This window comes from Thamnophis sirtalis, unplaced genomic scaffold (assembly GCF_051295495.1).
Source record: "Thamnophis sirtalis isolate CommonGarterSnake01/CBP01778 unplaced genomic scaffold, rThaSir2_p1.2 scaffold_2, whole genome shotgun sequence".
Lineage (NCBI taxonomy): Eukaryota > Metazoa > Chordata > Lepidosauria > Squamata > Natricidae > Thamnophis > Thamnophis sirtalis.
Genome location: NW_028261382.1, coordinates 27,104,597 through 27,119,489, shown reverse-complemented (window position 1 = coordinate 27,119,489; position 14,893 = coordinate 27,104,597). Strand labels below are relative to the sequence as shown.

Sequence of the window (14,893 nt, the reverse complement as noted above, 5' to 3'; positions counted from 1 at the left end):
TGTCCAGTCTCTTCTTAAAAACCTCCACTGATGAAGCACCCACAACCTCTGGTGGCAAGCAGTTCCACTGATTAATTGTCCTCACTGTTAGGAAGTTTCTCCTTAATTCCAGGTTGCTTCTCTCCTTGTTTGGTTTCCATCCATTGTTTCTTGCCCTGCCTTCTTTGGTGCTTTGAAAAATAAGTTGACCCTCCTCTCTTTGTGGCAGTCCTTCAAATACTGGAATCCTATTAACATGTCGCCCCTTCTTCTTCTTTTCTTTAGACCAGCCAAACCCAAATCCTGCAACCGTTTTTCATGTGGTTTTGTCTCCAGGCCTTCAATCATCTTAGTTGCTCTTCTTTGCCATTTTTCCAAAGTCTCAAAAGTCTTTTTAATAAACAAACAGGAGCGAAGTGACTGAATGAATTAAGAGGAAAGCCTCTTCCTACAACCGCAGGGACAAATATTACTGTTGGAGATGCTCCCATAAAATCCCCATCCAGATTAAATTCTGGGAGCTGAAGTCCACACATCTTAAGTTAACGAGGTGGAGAAACACTGTTTTATAATACATGAGTGGCTTAAATCAAGAAACACCAGTTACGTGACGTGAGGTTTATGGCTGGTGAGGCACTGACACAATGGTGGGTTTCAAATTTTTTTAGACTTGTGGACTTCAACTCCCAGAATTCCACAGCCAGGCATGCTCAGTTCCGATTTAAAGCAACAGCATTTGTTTTTCTCTTTTGCGAAAAAGTTTTCCTTCATTCTTTTTCTTCTCCGTGCCTCATCTACATCAGGAATTTTTCGGCTTTTAATCCATGCTTAGCTCTGCTTGAGTGATAAAGTCAGACTAGATGAGGCACCTCGTACTCCTGCTGCCTCCTGTAGAGGGCGCTTTTTTAGAGGCTTTTTTAAACAGTTAAGCACTAAGCAAAGTCATCCATGGTGATTCTGGCAGCAACTAGCTCAGCCTTTTTCCTTTTACATTTTTTTTCTTTTCATGATGACAGTGGTGAGGCTCTGCCTCCCCTGACTGCACGTCCCTGAGACGCACACACCGTCATCGCCTCGCTGTCCCTAAGCCATCCAGTCTGACAGTAAAAACAAAACCCCAGGAATTTAGTCCAGTCTGGTTTGGGGGAAAAGTCAGTGAATAATAAACGTAGCAATTACACAGAAACACAGCCAGATATTCAACAGGTCCGCCATCACATTTCTGCATAGGGGCACATGGTCCTTGTACTTAGGTCTGGGAAATTTACCAGGGAAAAGAAAAGGTGGGAATGCGTATCATAACAGCAGTGAGAATAACATATGCACAAAATTGGAGGAAGAATAATATACAGAGGCGAATGTTATAATGAAAATGCTAGAGTGTGCAAAGATGGACAAATTTACAAAAGAAAGAAAAGAAAAGGAGGAAACAGAATATCATATGGTATGGAACAAGTGGTGCAAATGGCAGGTGTAAAGCTTAAGAAAAGACTAAATGAAGAAGACACAGGAGTTAGAAATTAACAATGCATAGGTAGAAATGAACAAACATGTATAAATGGAATGAAGGATTGTAAATTAAGGAATATATATAATAGCATCATATGTATAGACAAAGAAACACTGAAATAAGGGGGGAGAAGTACATTTACAATGGATGTACACCAAGGTGGAAATGTTGTACAGAAGAACATTGCAAAGAAATATTTATTTTCGTTTGTCTTTTCTTTTAAAAAAAAACCTGTTCAATAAAATATTTTTTAAAAAGAAAAGGTGGCAATGCCATCTTGTGGCAAAACAAGAAAATAAACAACAGGGATGGTTAAGCTTGCAGTGAACTTTTAGTTATACAGTTTGGGATGGACACTCTTTGGATGGTGTGGGAGGAGGAATGGATTTCCAGAGGGGAAAAACTGCAGACTCCAGGAACTATTTGCACCACCCAGGTGACCCTGAGGACGCAGAGAAACCTCCAAGTGGCTTCAACGGCCCTCTAAAAGGACGCAAAGGACCAGCTGCCTACAAGGAATATAAATCCTTCCACTCCCCACTATTCCGTCAGAGCTGAAGGAGTTTCTTGGATGGGAAGCGAATCATCTCCAACAGAAAAAAAAACAAAAAACAAAAAAGTCCAGTTGCCTCCTGGGGGAAAAAAAGCACCTTTAGGACAGCCACGGGCTGGATAGCTAAAACTCTCTACAGACTTGTAATCTGATGCGCTGAGAAAAAAAGGTCTTTCATTTCAAGGATAGGTTTGGGAAGAGGTTTAAGTTTCATCTGATGCATCAGATTTCATCCTGATTTGCAGATCATTCACTTAATGACCATCTAAAGCCAGACAGACGTGAGTAGATACTTGACTAGATACAGATTAAGTGAAACCTGACCAGAGGTGGTTCCTACCAGTTTGCACCAATTCGGTAGAATCGGTTCGTCAAATCTACCGAACCGGTTAGAAGAGTTTCCACCAGTGGACCCAGAAAGGCCACACCTACAGAAGAGGTTCCAAAAATTTTTGAAACCCACCACTGGTCCTTGGATATGATTATTCTACACTATCATGCTCCTATTTATAAAACCCAGTGAAAGGTAAGGATGACTACTGCGTTTGTGGTGCAATCAGAACATTGAGTGTGTTGAAGTTGTTTTAACACAAACCAAAGATGCCTTTTAACAAACAAGTTTACATCATATTCTTATGCATGCCAGTGCTGTGTGTGAGGTAATTTAAGGTGGTTCTGACAAGTGTCGTTGGCATCTTCATATCCGGTCACATGGGCGGCAAGCCACTCCCACAAAGGAGGCCACACCCGCAGAGTAGGTTCGAACAATTTTTGAAACCCACCACTGAACCTGACTCAAAAACAATTACTGTGAGTGGGACCTTGAAATCCTAGAGTATAATCCCTTAAACATGAGCCAGTTGTGTGCGGCGGCAGTCAGAAAAGCTAATATAATCCTGGTGTCAGGGCTGTAGTTATGTTCCTTTTAGGATCTTTGGCATGCCACACTTTCTATTATTTCACTATGCTGTTTCATTAGTGTAGTAGTTGGGAGTGGGGAATAGAAAGGAATAGAATTGTGGAATGTGTTGTTGTCATTCCTTTCTGGAAGCCCAAGGTCATCTTTTGTCTCTGCACCTCTGCACCTGACCGGAACCAGCTGGGTGGAGATGCCAGCGTGGCCGAAGAAGATTGGACCATGTGATGGATTTATGGGTGTGGGAACAAGATCATGAACTTTAAACTGGGTGGAATCCCAGGAAGTTTTCAGAATTGGGATTTCCAAAGATGTGTCAACATGTCTGTCTTATTAAATTGGAACTTTAAGGATAGCTCTGCCTTGGACTCTGATTTAATTCTGCATGATATTTGAAACGCTGACACCTGGGTTGCATAAACAGAGACCTAGAATTAAAATTACGTGAAGTATTAGTAGCGCTTCATAAAGTCTTTAGTAAGGCCCAACCTGGAATATTGCATCCAGTTTTGGTCACATTACAAAACAGATGTTGAGACTTTGGAAAAAGTGCAAAGAGCAGCAACTGATTAAAAGCCTGGAGACTAAAACTTCCGAAGAAGAACGGTTGCAAAAATAGCTGTATTTGGTGAATAAGACGCACCAACATTTCCACGCTCTTTTAGGGGGGGAAAGGTGCATCTTATACTCCAGGAAATATGGTAACTTCCTGAACTGCATGTTTGCCATTCCAGCAAAAGAGACCTCAAGATCAACACCAGATCAAAAAAATAAACAAAAAGCAGCACATAAAATAGATATTTCTTACCTGTCGCCAAGTTCCTGGGCAATGGCCAGGTGCTTCAGGTGGTACTCCACAGCCTTCTCGTAGTCTTCAAGAAGAGTGTACGTGTTTCCAAGACTGTAGCATGTCTGAGCTTCCACTGTTTGGTCCTTCAGTTGCCTAGAGAGGTGGAGGGTTTTCCTGAATTAGGAGAGAGAGAGAGAGAGGAGAGATGGAGCACTTCTTCAACTAAACACTGAAGCCAACTCATGTTCTGTGCGTAGTAAACGGCCATCTTCCTCAAGCTGGGGCACTCCAGATGTCTTTAAGTGAGAATTCTTGTACATCCAGAGACACCCCCCCCAAGTTATGGAGACCTACAAATCAATGGATCTCACTGAGTCAAAACAACTATAATAGATCAGATTTACTGGATCCCATGAGGTTTACATGGACAAGGAATGGATAAATAAATCGTATTTTTGGGAGGTATCCTAAGAATCAAAAGACGTTTCTTTAGTGTACTAAGCTGTTACATTCTGAAAACGTTTAATACTGTTTGTATAATAGTTTAATATTTTGAGACATCATTTTGAGTATGTACATATTACAAGGAAAAGCCACTGGACAAAAAAAGGGAATTCTCTGCGCTCTTCCTGTCGCTAAGAAAGTTATGCTTCATCCCTGGAGGTTTTTAAGATGAGGAGAACTGGACAGCCACTTGTCTGAAATGGCATAGGATCTTCTGTTTGAGCAGGGGGCTGGACTAGAAGACCTCCGAGGTCCCTTCCAGCTCATTCCATTCCATTCCATTCTAAATTCATATTCCATTCCATTCTATTCATTTCAATTCTATTCCATTCCATCCCATCTTCTATATTCTCTATTCCATTCCATTCCAATTCCATTCTATTCCATTCTAATTCTATTCCAATCCAATTCCATTCCAATTCCTATTCCTATTCCTATTCCTATTCCTATTCCATTTCCTATTCCATTCTTATTCTCTTCTATTTTATTCCATTCCATTCCATTCCAATTCCATTCCATTTCCTATTCCTATCCTATTCCATTCCAATTCCATTCTATTTCCTATTCCATTCCATTTCCTATTCCTGTTCCAATTCCTATTCTACTCCATTCCATTCCATTCCCATTCTATTCCATTCCCAATTCCATTCCAATCCCAATCCCAATCCCAATTCCTCTTCCTCTTTTCTCTTCCATTCCATTTCCTATTCCATTCCTATTCTATTCTATTCTATTCCAATTCCAATTCTATTCTATTGTATTCTATTGGGACACAGGACCCCTTAGCTGATCTACTGCCACAAATCCAAAGAGGTCAGATCTGGAGGGTACTGGCTTCCCCTGAGACTCCCCCCCCTTTGCTTACTTGTAATACTCCGCAGCAATATCGAAGCTCCCCAAGAAGATGTGAGCGTTGGCCAAGTTGCTGTACGCTCTCCTCTCGGCGGCTCTGTCTCCAAATTCCTTCGCGATGTTCAGCCGCTGAAACAGAGAAAGTAGGTGTCACAGCAGGCCTATCCCCTCTATTAGGGCACCAACCTTCTAGCCCTCCCCAGCTGACGCATATGTCAACCCTGAAGAGCCCCTGGCTGAAGCCATCTTGGGGGCTTCAGGGTTGCCACAAAGTAGAAGAAGGGACAGGGATTTGGGGGGGGGGGATAGCTAGATGGGATTTTGTTTTTCTGTGGGAACCAAGGACATTCTCACAGGTGGCTGGCCAGAGGAGGAGTAAAGTAATCAAGCAACCAGCCGGCACCTGGATTGGACTGCGTGACCAGTGACTTGGGGGAAAGGGGAAGCTTTTACTTTTTAATGAGGTGAAAGCCGTGGGAACTTTTTACCAGTTGTGTCAATAGGATGTATCCAATAAATTGTTCTTTGGGGAATCTGCCTGCCCCAGAGATCTACTTTCTATGGGTACATTACTTGAAATGCTCACAGTACATTTAGCAACCAAAGAGTTCCAAAAAGCATGGTTTTTTTAAAAAAGGTTTCTATTAAACATTTTAACCTTTAAAAGAGGGAAAAAATGCACGCCGTTGAAGGGCTACTCGGCGTCAAGAACAACTACGTAATTACAGGAGGTAATTACGTTCAGCTGATGGTCATTAAGCTCCTCTCCAGACTATAAAAGAGACTGCTTGTGCCACGCCCTTCTTGCAGAAGTCAACGTTTGGGACTAAAGAGAAACGAACTTGGCAGGCTGGATTGCTGCCAGAGTTTGTTTGCATTGCTGCCAAGGTTTGTCGGACTTGCTGCCAAAGTCCTTATCTATTTGTTTATTTGGCTTTCAGCCACCGAGAGTCTGGACTTGCTAATTAAAGGACATTCTCATTTAAGCGTATCTCGGCTTTCGTTACTGGCGGAAGAAGGGGGTCAGAACACCTTCCTATCGGTTTTAACATCTGTAATAATGTAATCCCAGTTATACCCACAGTTGCAACAATAATAATAATTTGTTCATATCACCATTAGATTTACATTATGGTCAATACTTTTAAGTTTGATAGTAATTAGTAACTTTGGTTAATTTTTATTCAATACTGGTTTAGAAAAAGAAAAAAAAACTTCTATTTTCTGTTTTGGCTTTCTGTTTTTCCCCAAAACATGTTGGCACGCTTATTGCTTTGTTCAAAATTCAGGGCCCCCTCCTCAAAATCTCCCCCCCCCCAGTTTTATTTACACATAGTTCTGGACTTGATGATCAGAATTTGGACTGGGATTTCCATCGTTAATCATTGCAGTGATCCGTAAAATTGGACCCAATTATTAGTTAATAGTTAAATTATTGGAAAGGGGTGTGTGTGTGTGTGTGTGTGCGCGTGCATCTATGTTTTGGTAGATTTTCACGGGTATAGGTATGCTGGTCTTGTTGTATTCAGGTCTTTTCCCATATAAGATTGAGATTGTCTTGGCAACGTTTCAGCAAGGTCTCACTCACTATCTTCAGGTGAGTGGTGTGTGTGTGTGTGGAGTGCTGGCTTTGTTGCTGTAAGTGAGTATAGAAAGACGGCAGCTCCGACCACGGTTTAAGCCCAAAACCCAGACTGAAGATATATATTATGTCACAACCCCTGGTATGCCCAAATACGGGAGGAAGCATATTGCTTCCTTTCTCTGTCTATCGGCTCATCTCAAGAGACCATCCAGACAGAAAGCCCATTATTTTTACTGTTGCCTTTGTTACATTTGTGTTGCATTTGTACTGATAAATAAATAAATAGAGACTAGTATAGATCTATTTCAAGCTATTTAGTAATCCCAGTAAGGATATAGCTAGCTGATGAGAGCTAAATAGCTTGAAATAGATCTAAACTAGTCTCCCTTTATTTATCAGCACAAATACAACACAAATGTAACAAAGGCAACAGTAAAAATATTGGGTTTCTGTCTGGACAGTCTCTTATGACGAGCCGATGGACAGAGAATGGAAGTAGTGAACTTCCTCCCATATTTGGGCATACCAGGGGTTGTGACTTTAAATATCTATCTCTCTATCTCTATCTCTATCTCTATCTCTCTATCTCTCTATCATATCTATCTATCATCTCTATCTCTCTCTCTCTCTCTCTCTCTCTCTCTCTCTCTCTCTCTCTCTCTCTCTCTCTATATATATATATATATATATATATATATATATATATATATATATATATATATATATATATATATATATATATATATATATATATATATATATTTCACAGGTGTAGGTATGCAGGTCTTGGCGCATTCAGGTCTTTTCCCATGTAAGATTGACAGTATCTTGGCGACATTTCAATGAGGTCACACCCGTCAGCTTCAGGCTGGTGCCTTTGGCTTCGTGCTTGTGCGAGCAAAGTGTGATCGGAGCTGCAGTTTTTATCTAAATATAGATGGGGGTGTGTGGAGTGTTGGCTTTGTTGCTTTAAACGGATTGGTTGGCTGTGTTGTCACATCTTGATTGGTTGATGGAATTGATGTTTGGTGAGGGTGATTGGTGATGATGTCCTGTGTTGTTCTGGGTCCTGTGTCGGTTTTTGTGGCTGGGACTCGTTTATTGACTAGGGCTGGTTTCCACACTAGGGCTAACACACACACAGACACACACATACACAATTAGTTAGTTAGTTAGTTAGTTAGTTAGTTAGTTAGTTAGTTAAACATATACAAGATAACAGGTATATGAACATGGACATGAACAGAGGAAAACAGAGGAAATGGGTACAAATAAATGGGGATAGTAGGACAGGGGTGGTAGGCACGCTGGTGCACTTATGCACACCCCCTTTACGGACCTCTTAGGAATGGGGTGAGGTCCACGGTAGACAGTTTAAGGTTGAAGCTGTCAAGCTTTCAACTGACAAACCCAACCAAGCAAGCACTGTTGAGACGATCCGATCTCTTAGTGCAAAACTTTATTGAGTACATCATTTTGGCACAGATGGAAAGCAAAACCAACTCTGGTTAACTCCTGCGCAAACCCATAATAGTTAAAGAATAGACTTCCCCCTCCCTTGATTAGTGCAGGTCATATTGTCCAATTGAGTGTTGATATATTGTTATGGGAAAATATCTTTAGGGTTAGGCAAACACCTGCAGAAGTGTCCTTGGTTCCCAGGGGTTGTCTCAGGCGATGTCTAGAACCTGCATTCCAATTCTCTCCCCGCTCCCCGGCAAACTGAGAAGCAGTAATGATTGCAACGCCATAAGCGTGCTTCAAATGTTGTCGAATGGGTCAGAAAGGAGACAACCCCACCTCTACCCTGTGTTGTGACCCAACAGCGGAGCTGGCAGCAGAGTCGGACAGCGAGGAGGTTGGGGAGGAGCATGGGCCAGTCCTGGAGGCTGGGGAAGACCCTGATGGGGGCTCTGTGTCGGAGGCAGAGAGGGAAACAGGGCCATCTGGCAGTTCTCAGCTGCCTTCAGAACTAGAAAGCAGTGAGGCAGAGGAACAGCTGGAGCCTGTTCCCAGTGTGTGCATGGGCAGAGCTGCCAGAAAAAAAGAACAGCTAAGAAATCAGGGTTGTGAGTAAAGCCACAAGTGAATGGTGAATGGCCCCTCCCATAGGAAATAAAAGAGAAGTGAAAGGGGAGTGGGCTTTTGCAGGAAACAATTTGTTCGGTTGGTCATTAGATTCGTTTCAGGAGTGTGAAGATCTGTCCGTGAATCTCAGAGACTCTGCGCCCAGCCTTTCCCTGCACAGCACCTCATTTGGAAAATATTGACATGGCAGCTTTCCAAGATAGATAAGGTCTGTGGACATAAATACTCCTTTGAAAGACTGTTTGCTAAGCCTTGGCTGAATGGGAATGAGAGGAATTCACATTCGTTTAATAAAAGGGGTTTTGGCGGGACAAGGACTCTGCTTCGTGCTTTTTGGGGAAGCCTAGCTCAGAACACTGTGTTTCACCTGCTTATGGAAAACAATTGCTTTGCTGAAGTTGCCCAGCAGGTAGTGGGCATTGCCGAGGTTTCCGTAGGCCCGGCCCTGTGCAGCTCTGTCGGCCAACTCCTTCACGAGGGAAAGGTTCCTCCTACAAGTAAGCCAGAAAAAAAGCAGCCCTTAATTCTCGAGAAAAGGACCAGAAAATCATTTCAAATAGGAAAATCGTGCATTGCTGAAGAGCATCATTGCCACCTTTCCATTTCCTCACTTACCACTTCTCCCTTTTCTTCTTAACAACATAGGCTTTTGTCTGGAGTTCGATAGGTAGATAGATAGATAGATAGATAGATAGATAGATAGATAGATAGATAGATAGATAGATAGACAGACAGACAGACAGACAGACAGACAGACAGACAGACAGACAGACATAGAGAGAAATAGCAATAGCCCTTAGACTTCACAGTGTTTTACACCCCTCTCTAAGCGGTTTACAGAGTCAGCCTCTTTTCCTCAACAATCTGGGTCCCCATTTTACCCACCTCAGAAGGATGGAAGGCTGAGTCAACCTTGAGCCTGGTGAGATTCAAACTGCTGGCAGTAAGCAGAGTTAGTTTGCAATACAGCATTCTAACCACTGCACCATTACAGCAGATGATAGATGATTGATTGATTGATAGATAGATAGATAGATAGATAGATAGATAGATAGATAGATAGATAGATAAGGCAGACAGACAGACGGACAGACAGACAGCAATAGCACTTAGTCTTATATCCCACTTCACGGTGCTTTTTTACAGCCCTCTCTAAGCGGTTAACAGAGTCAGCATCTTTCCCCCAACAATCTGGGTCCTCATTTTACCCATCTCGGAAGGATGGAAGACCGGGTCAACTTTGAGCCTGGTCAGATTCAAACTGCCAAATTGCAGGCAGCCGGCAGTCAGCTTACCGCGCTGCACTCTAACCACTGTACCACCATGGCTCATTTGGGATGTTAAAAAGCACCGTGAGATTTCCTTGTGGTCTCCTCTCCTAACTGTAATGAATGACGTTTCAAGGCCAGACAAAATTACCTGCGGCTGAGGTTTTTTTTCCTTAAGGAGCAACGCAGGTAAATAAATCATCGAATAACATCATTGCACTAATAATTGAGATGTCAGGACTGCAGTTATATTCCTTTTTATGATCTTTGGTCTGCCACACTCTCTCTTATTTCATTATGCTGTTTCATTAGTGTAGAAATTGGGAGGGGGAAATAGAAAGGAGTAGAATTGTGGAATGTGTTGTTGTCATTCCTTTCTAGAAGCCCAAGGTCATCTTTTGTCTCTGTATCTCTGCATCTGACTGAACTAGATGGGTGGAGAGGCCAGTGTGGGTGAAAAAGATTGGACCATGTGAGGGATTTATGTGTGTGGGGATAAGATCATGAAGCTTTTAGATTTGGGATTCCACAGTTGTGTCAACATGTCTGTCTTATTAAATTGGAACTTTAAGGATAGCTCTGTCTTGGACTCTGATTTAATTCTGCATGATATTTGGAACGCTGACAGGAGATGGAAGGTTTGTGTGTGTGTGTGTAGAAAAGCAATGAGGTGAATTCATTCTCGCAACTTCTCAAAGTGAGGCAAAGGCATGAAAGAAGTCAAGTCAAATCTAACCACCTGAAGAGGTTGGGAAGGGCAGGCAATCGTGCCAAGAGAGTTCTTGCCAACTTCTTGGTGCCCAAGTATACCAGGGAGAAGACAATTGCTATACTTATTGGGGACTGGAAACCTTTTATGGAAAGGTTGGCTTTGGCTGAAAATTGAAAGAAATAAACATGTGATTTGTGATTTGGTTTTTTATTTTTTTTGTCTTTTAATGACAAAACCCATAATCCCTTGCATTGGGGTGGAGTCGGGGCAACTGAATGGAGCTGAGGGTTTATTGGCCGGATGCCCTTCCTGTTGCCAATGTGGAGTTTTGTTCAGCAGATATATTCTCATCGTGCCCAGAAAGAGAAATATCTGCCTCTACCTAGGATCGAACCCACAGCCTAGTGATTGTGAGGTGAGACCTTTACCTCTAGGCCACCACACCACTCAATTTGTGGGCTTTTTTAATATTAAAGTGTTTTTAATTTGACATTTCCCAAACATTAAAATCATAATTATACTTTCACAGCTTTCTCTTATCGGTATTTCTTTTTTCTGATTTCAGGTTTTCCATTTTCCATTTCTCTTCTCTTCTACATATTCTTCTTTGTTTCATACTTTCTCATTTTTACAATATACACATCTATATACAATATTTCCATCTCTATTGCTTTCTAAGCAGAAATGTGCAGTCAGGGGAGGCAGGGGAGCAGTGGTGGGTTTTCAAAACTTTTTGGAACATCTTCTGTAGGTGTGGCCTGCTTTCCGGGTCCACTGGTGGAATCTCTTCTAACAGGTTCGGTAGATTTGACGAACCGGTTCTACCGAATAGGTGCAAACTGGTAGGAACCCACCTCTGCAGGGGAGGCAGAGCCTCACCACTGTCATCATGAAAAGAAAAAAAATGTAAAAGGAAAAAGGCAAGAGCTGAGGTCAGGCTGAGCTAGTTGCTGCCAGTCACCATGGATGATTCTGCTTAACTGTTTAAAAAAGCCTCTAAAAAAGTGTCCTCTACAGGAGGAGGCAGGAGAATGAGGTGCCTCATCTAGTCTGACTTTTTATGATCACTTGAGCAGTGTTAAGCAAGGGTTAAAAGCCGAAAAATTCCTGACGTAGATGAGGCACATCGTTCTCCTGCCTCCTCCTGCAGAGGGCGCTTTTTGGAGGCTTTTTTAAACAGTTAAGCAGAGTCATCCGTGGCGACTCTGGCAGCAACTAGCCCAGCCTGACCTCAGCTCTTGCCTTTTTCCTTTTACATTTTTTTTCTTTTCATGATGACAGGCAAGAGCAGAGTTGAAATCCTCTCTGAAAAAGCTGGAAAATGTATGTGTGGGTCGGAGGGAGGGGGAGGAATTCAAACTTCATCCTCCTGGTGCAACTTTGTTTGTGTGTGTGTTTGAGAGAGGGGGGAGGGAGGGAGAGAGGGAGGAAGGAGGGGAAGGGAGAAGAAAAAGAAAAAGAAAGAAGGAAACTTTTTTTTTTTACTTATATACCGCTTCATAGGGCTTTCAGCCCTCTCTAAGCGGTTTACAGAGAGTCAGCATATTGCCCCCAACAATCTGGGTCCTCATTTTACCCACCTCGGAAGGATGGAAGGCTGAGTCAACCCTGAGCCGGTGAGATTTGAACCGCTGAACTGCTGATCTAGCAGTAGCCTGCAGTGCTGCATTTAACCACTGCGCCACCTTGGCTCTTATTTAGCAAATAAGTTTGCTAAAACTTATTTAGCAAAGGAGAAAAACAAATGTTGTCGCTTTAAATCGGAACTGAGCATGTGGAATTCTGGGAGTTGAAGTCCACAAGTCTAAAAAATTGCTGCCTCACCAGCCATAAACGTCACCGCACGTCACTGTTTCTAAGTATATGCCATCTCTTTTCATTGTGTTTACGTGTTCCTTATGCATTGATTTTACATCTCTTTTCAAGCCAGTTATACCACCTATTCCATATCTTGTAGTACTCTGTTCCCTCTCTATCTCTTAGCTCCTTAGTTACTTTGTCCATTTCCACGCATTCTAGCATCTTTTTTTATGATTTCTGCATTTGAGGAAATGGTTTTTTTGTTTCCAACTTTGGGCAAATGAGATTCTGGCAACAGTGATTATATGAAGCATTATATATTGGATATCCTTACTAATTTTTTAATATTATTCCTAGAAGAAACAGCTCAGGGTTCATGTTAATTTTTTGTTCTATTATTTCTTCTGACCATTTTTGAATTTTTGTCCAAAATTCTTCAGCTTTCGGACACGTCCACCACATATGATAGAAGGTTCTCTGTTGGTGGTTACATTTCCAACAGTTTGGAGATCTATTTGGGAACATTTTGGCCAATCTCGCCAGGAGTAAATGTCACCTATAAAATATTTTGTAGATGTTTTCCTTGTAGGATGCCGACATTGTCAATTTATCATTTTTCCCAGTGCTCCAATTCAATATTGTACCCGAAGTTTTTAGCCCAAATTATCATTGTTTCCTTCACGGTTTCCTCCTCCATTTTGAATTTTAAGAGATAATTGTATGTTTTTGTAATCATTTTTTCTTCCATTCTTGTTATTATTTTGTCCAATTATTGTTGTTCATTTTGAAATCCATACTGTTCTAAATAATTTTTGTATCTTGTTTGAATTTGTTTTATGATTGTTTTCTAATTTCTTAATCATTTTTTTCCCTTTAATGCTTTCTTATTCTTTGCCTCTTTCCTCTAGCCATTTGGACCATACATTCCATACTAAGTAATACTCAGATTCTTCTTTGTCTCTTCTTTTGTAAGTCTGTCCATTTCTAATACTTTTTTAAATCACATTTTCTTCTGCTGGTTTATTTTTGTTTTTCCAATTTTGTGCATACATGATTCTTGCTGCAGTTATTGCATGCAATAGTAAGTATTTGATTTTTTCCTCACATAATTCCCTGTAATTATCCCTAATAGAAATAGTTCTGCTTTTAATTCTATTGATGGTGTGGTGATCTCTTCCAGCCAGTTTTTTTATTCTTATCCAATGAATATTGGGGTGTCTCAATGGGACCCCCACCACTCCTCTCCACCTGGAGAAGACCACCCACTCACTCACTTGTAAAATTCGGATGCCTTTTGCAGAGCCTCCTGAATCTCCTGGGGCAACTGGCCTGGCTCCTCCTGGGGTAGGGTCCACAATGCTTCCTTGCCTTTGGCATGGTAGACATTGCCAATGTTATACAGTGCTCGGGCCTCCCCCACCTATAAAAAAGAAAAGAGAAAAGAGCTCATGGCCCCTCCAATGATTGCCACATTCACAGTCGTATCACAGTCCAGATATTGGTGTCAGACCTGCCCTAGTCTGATCCTTTAGGAAAGAAAAATGCTCAACTCCCTTTGGTTGAAGTGATAAGTTCTTTTACTAAAAGATGCTGGATGCAGAAAAATCAGAGTTTGAATTTCCCACACGCAAAACAACACAGAAAGTTTCCCCCACATCCCAGCCCACTTCCCACAACCAGTCCATCTTCAGCCAATAAGAGTTTGCCTAGGTCCGTGATGGAAAAGCACAGGTGGCATGTGGAGGCCTCTCTCCGGGCACGTGAGCCATCGCCCAGCTAAGTTCCACCGCACTTGCGCTCCTGCCTCCTGCCAGGCCAGCTGATTTTGGGTCTCCGCTGTGCATGCAGGAGATGGGTACGCGTGCGTGGAAGGAGGGGTGTCGTGTGTGCATGCGCGGGGGCATTGGGAGCATGGGGAGGGTGGTGCATCTCCCTGCACCCCATTTTTGATCCAGGTTTTTAGAGAGGCATGGTAGGCCCAAAACGGGCGGCGTCAGAGGGGGGTGCATGGAAGCGCGGGGGTCGCGTATACTCCTGCGCATGCATGCAACCCCCCTAAGGCCCGTTTTGGGCCTAACAGGCCTCTCTAAAGACTCCTGGGGGTGAGGAGGGAACGCAGGCATTTGTGCATCAGTGGTGGGTTTCACTTTTTTTTAGAACCTCTCCTGTGGGTGTGGTCTACTTTGTGGGAGTGGCTTGCCAATCATGTGACCAGGTGGGAGTGGCTTGCCGGCCATGTGACCAGGTGGGAGTGGCTTGGTGGTCATATGACTCAGTGGGCGTGGCCAGCTTATAAAATGTGGTGAAACTCACTTAACAATGCTCTTGCTTAGCAA

General features: G+C 42.4%; 1 protein-coding gene across 2 annotated transcripts in view; it reads right to left on the bottom strand.

The window, feature by feature from the left end:
• GPSM1 (G protein signaling modulator 1) overlaps positions 1 to 14,893 on the bottom strand; it is a 112,998-nt gene that overhangs the window by 81,802 nt on the left and 16,303 nt on the right. For both annotated transcript variants that reach the window (XM_087704540.1, XM_087704541.1), the window contains exons 4-7: positions 13,832 to 13,977; positions 9,145 to 9,268; positions 5,118 to 5,233; positions 3,767 to 3,922 (exon numbers count right to left, since the gene is read on the bottom strand). In XM_087704540.1, coding sequence (XP_087560666.1) covers positions 3,767 to 3,922; positions 5,118 to 5,233; positions 9,145 to 9,268; positions 13,832 to 13,977 — 542 coding nt within the window. The remainder of the gene's footprint in view (positions 1 to 3,766; positions 3,923 to 5,117; positions 5,234 to 9,144; positions 9,269 to 13,831; positions 13,978 to 14,893) is intronic.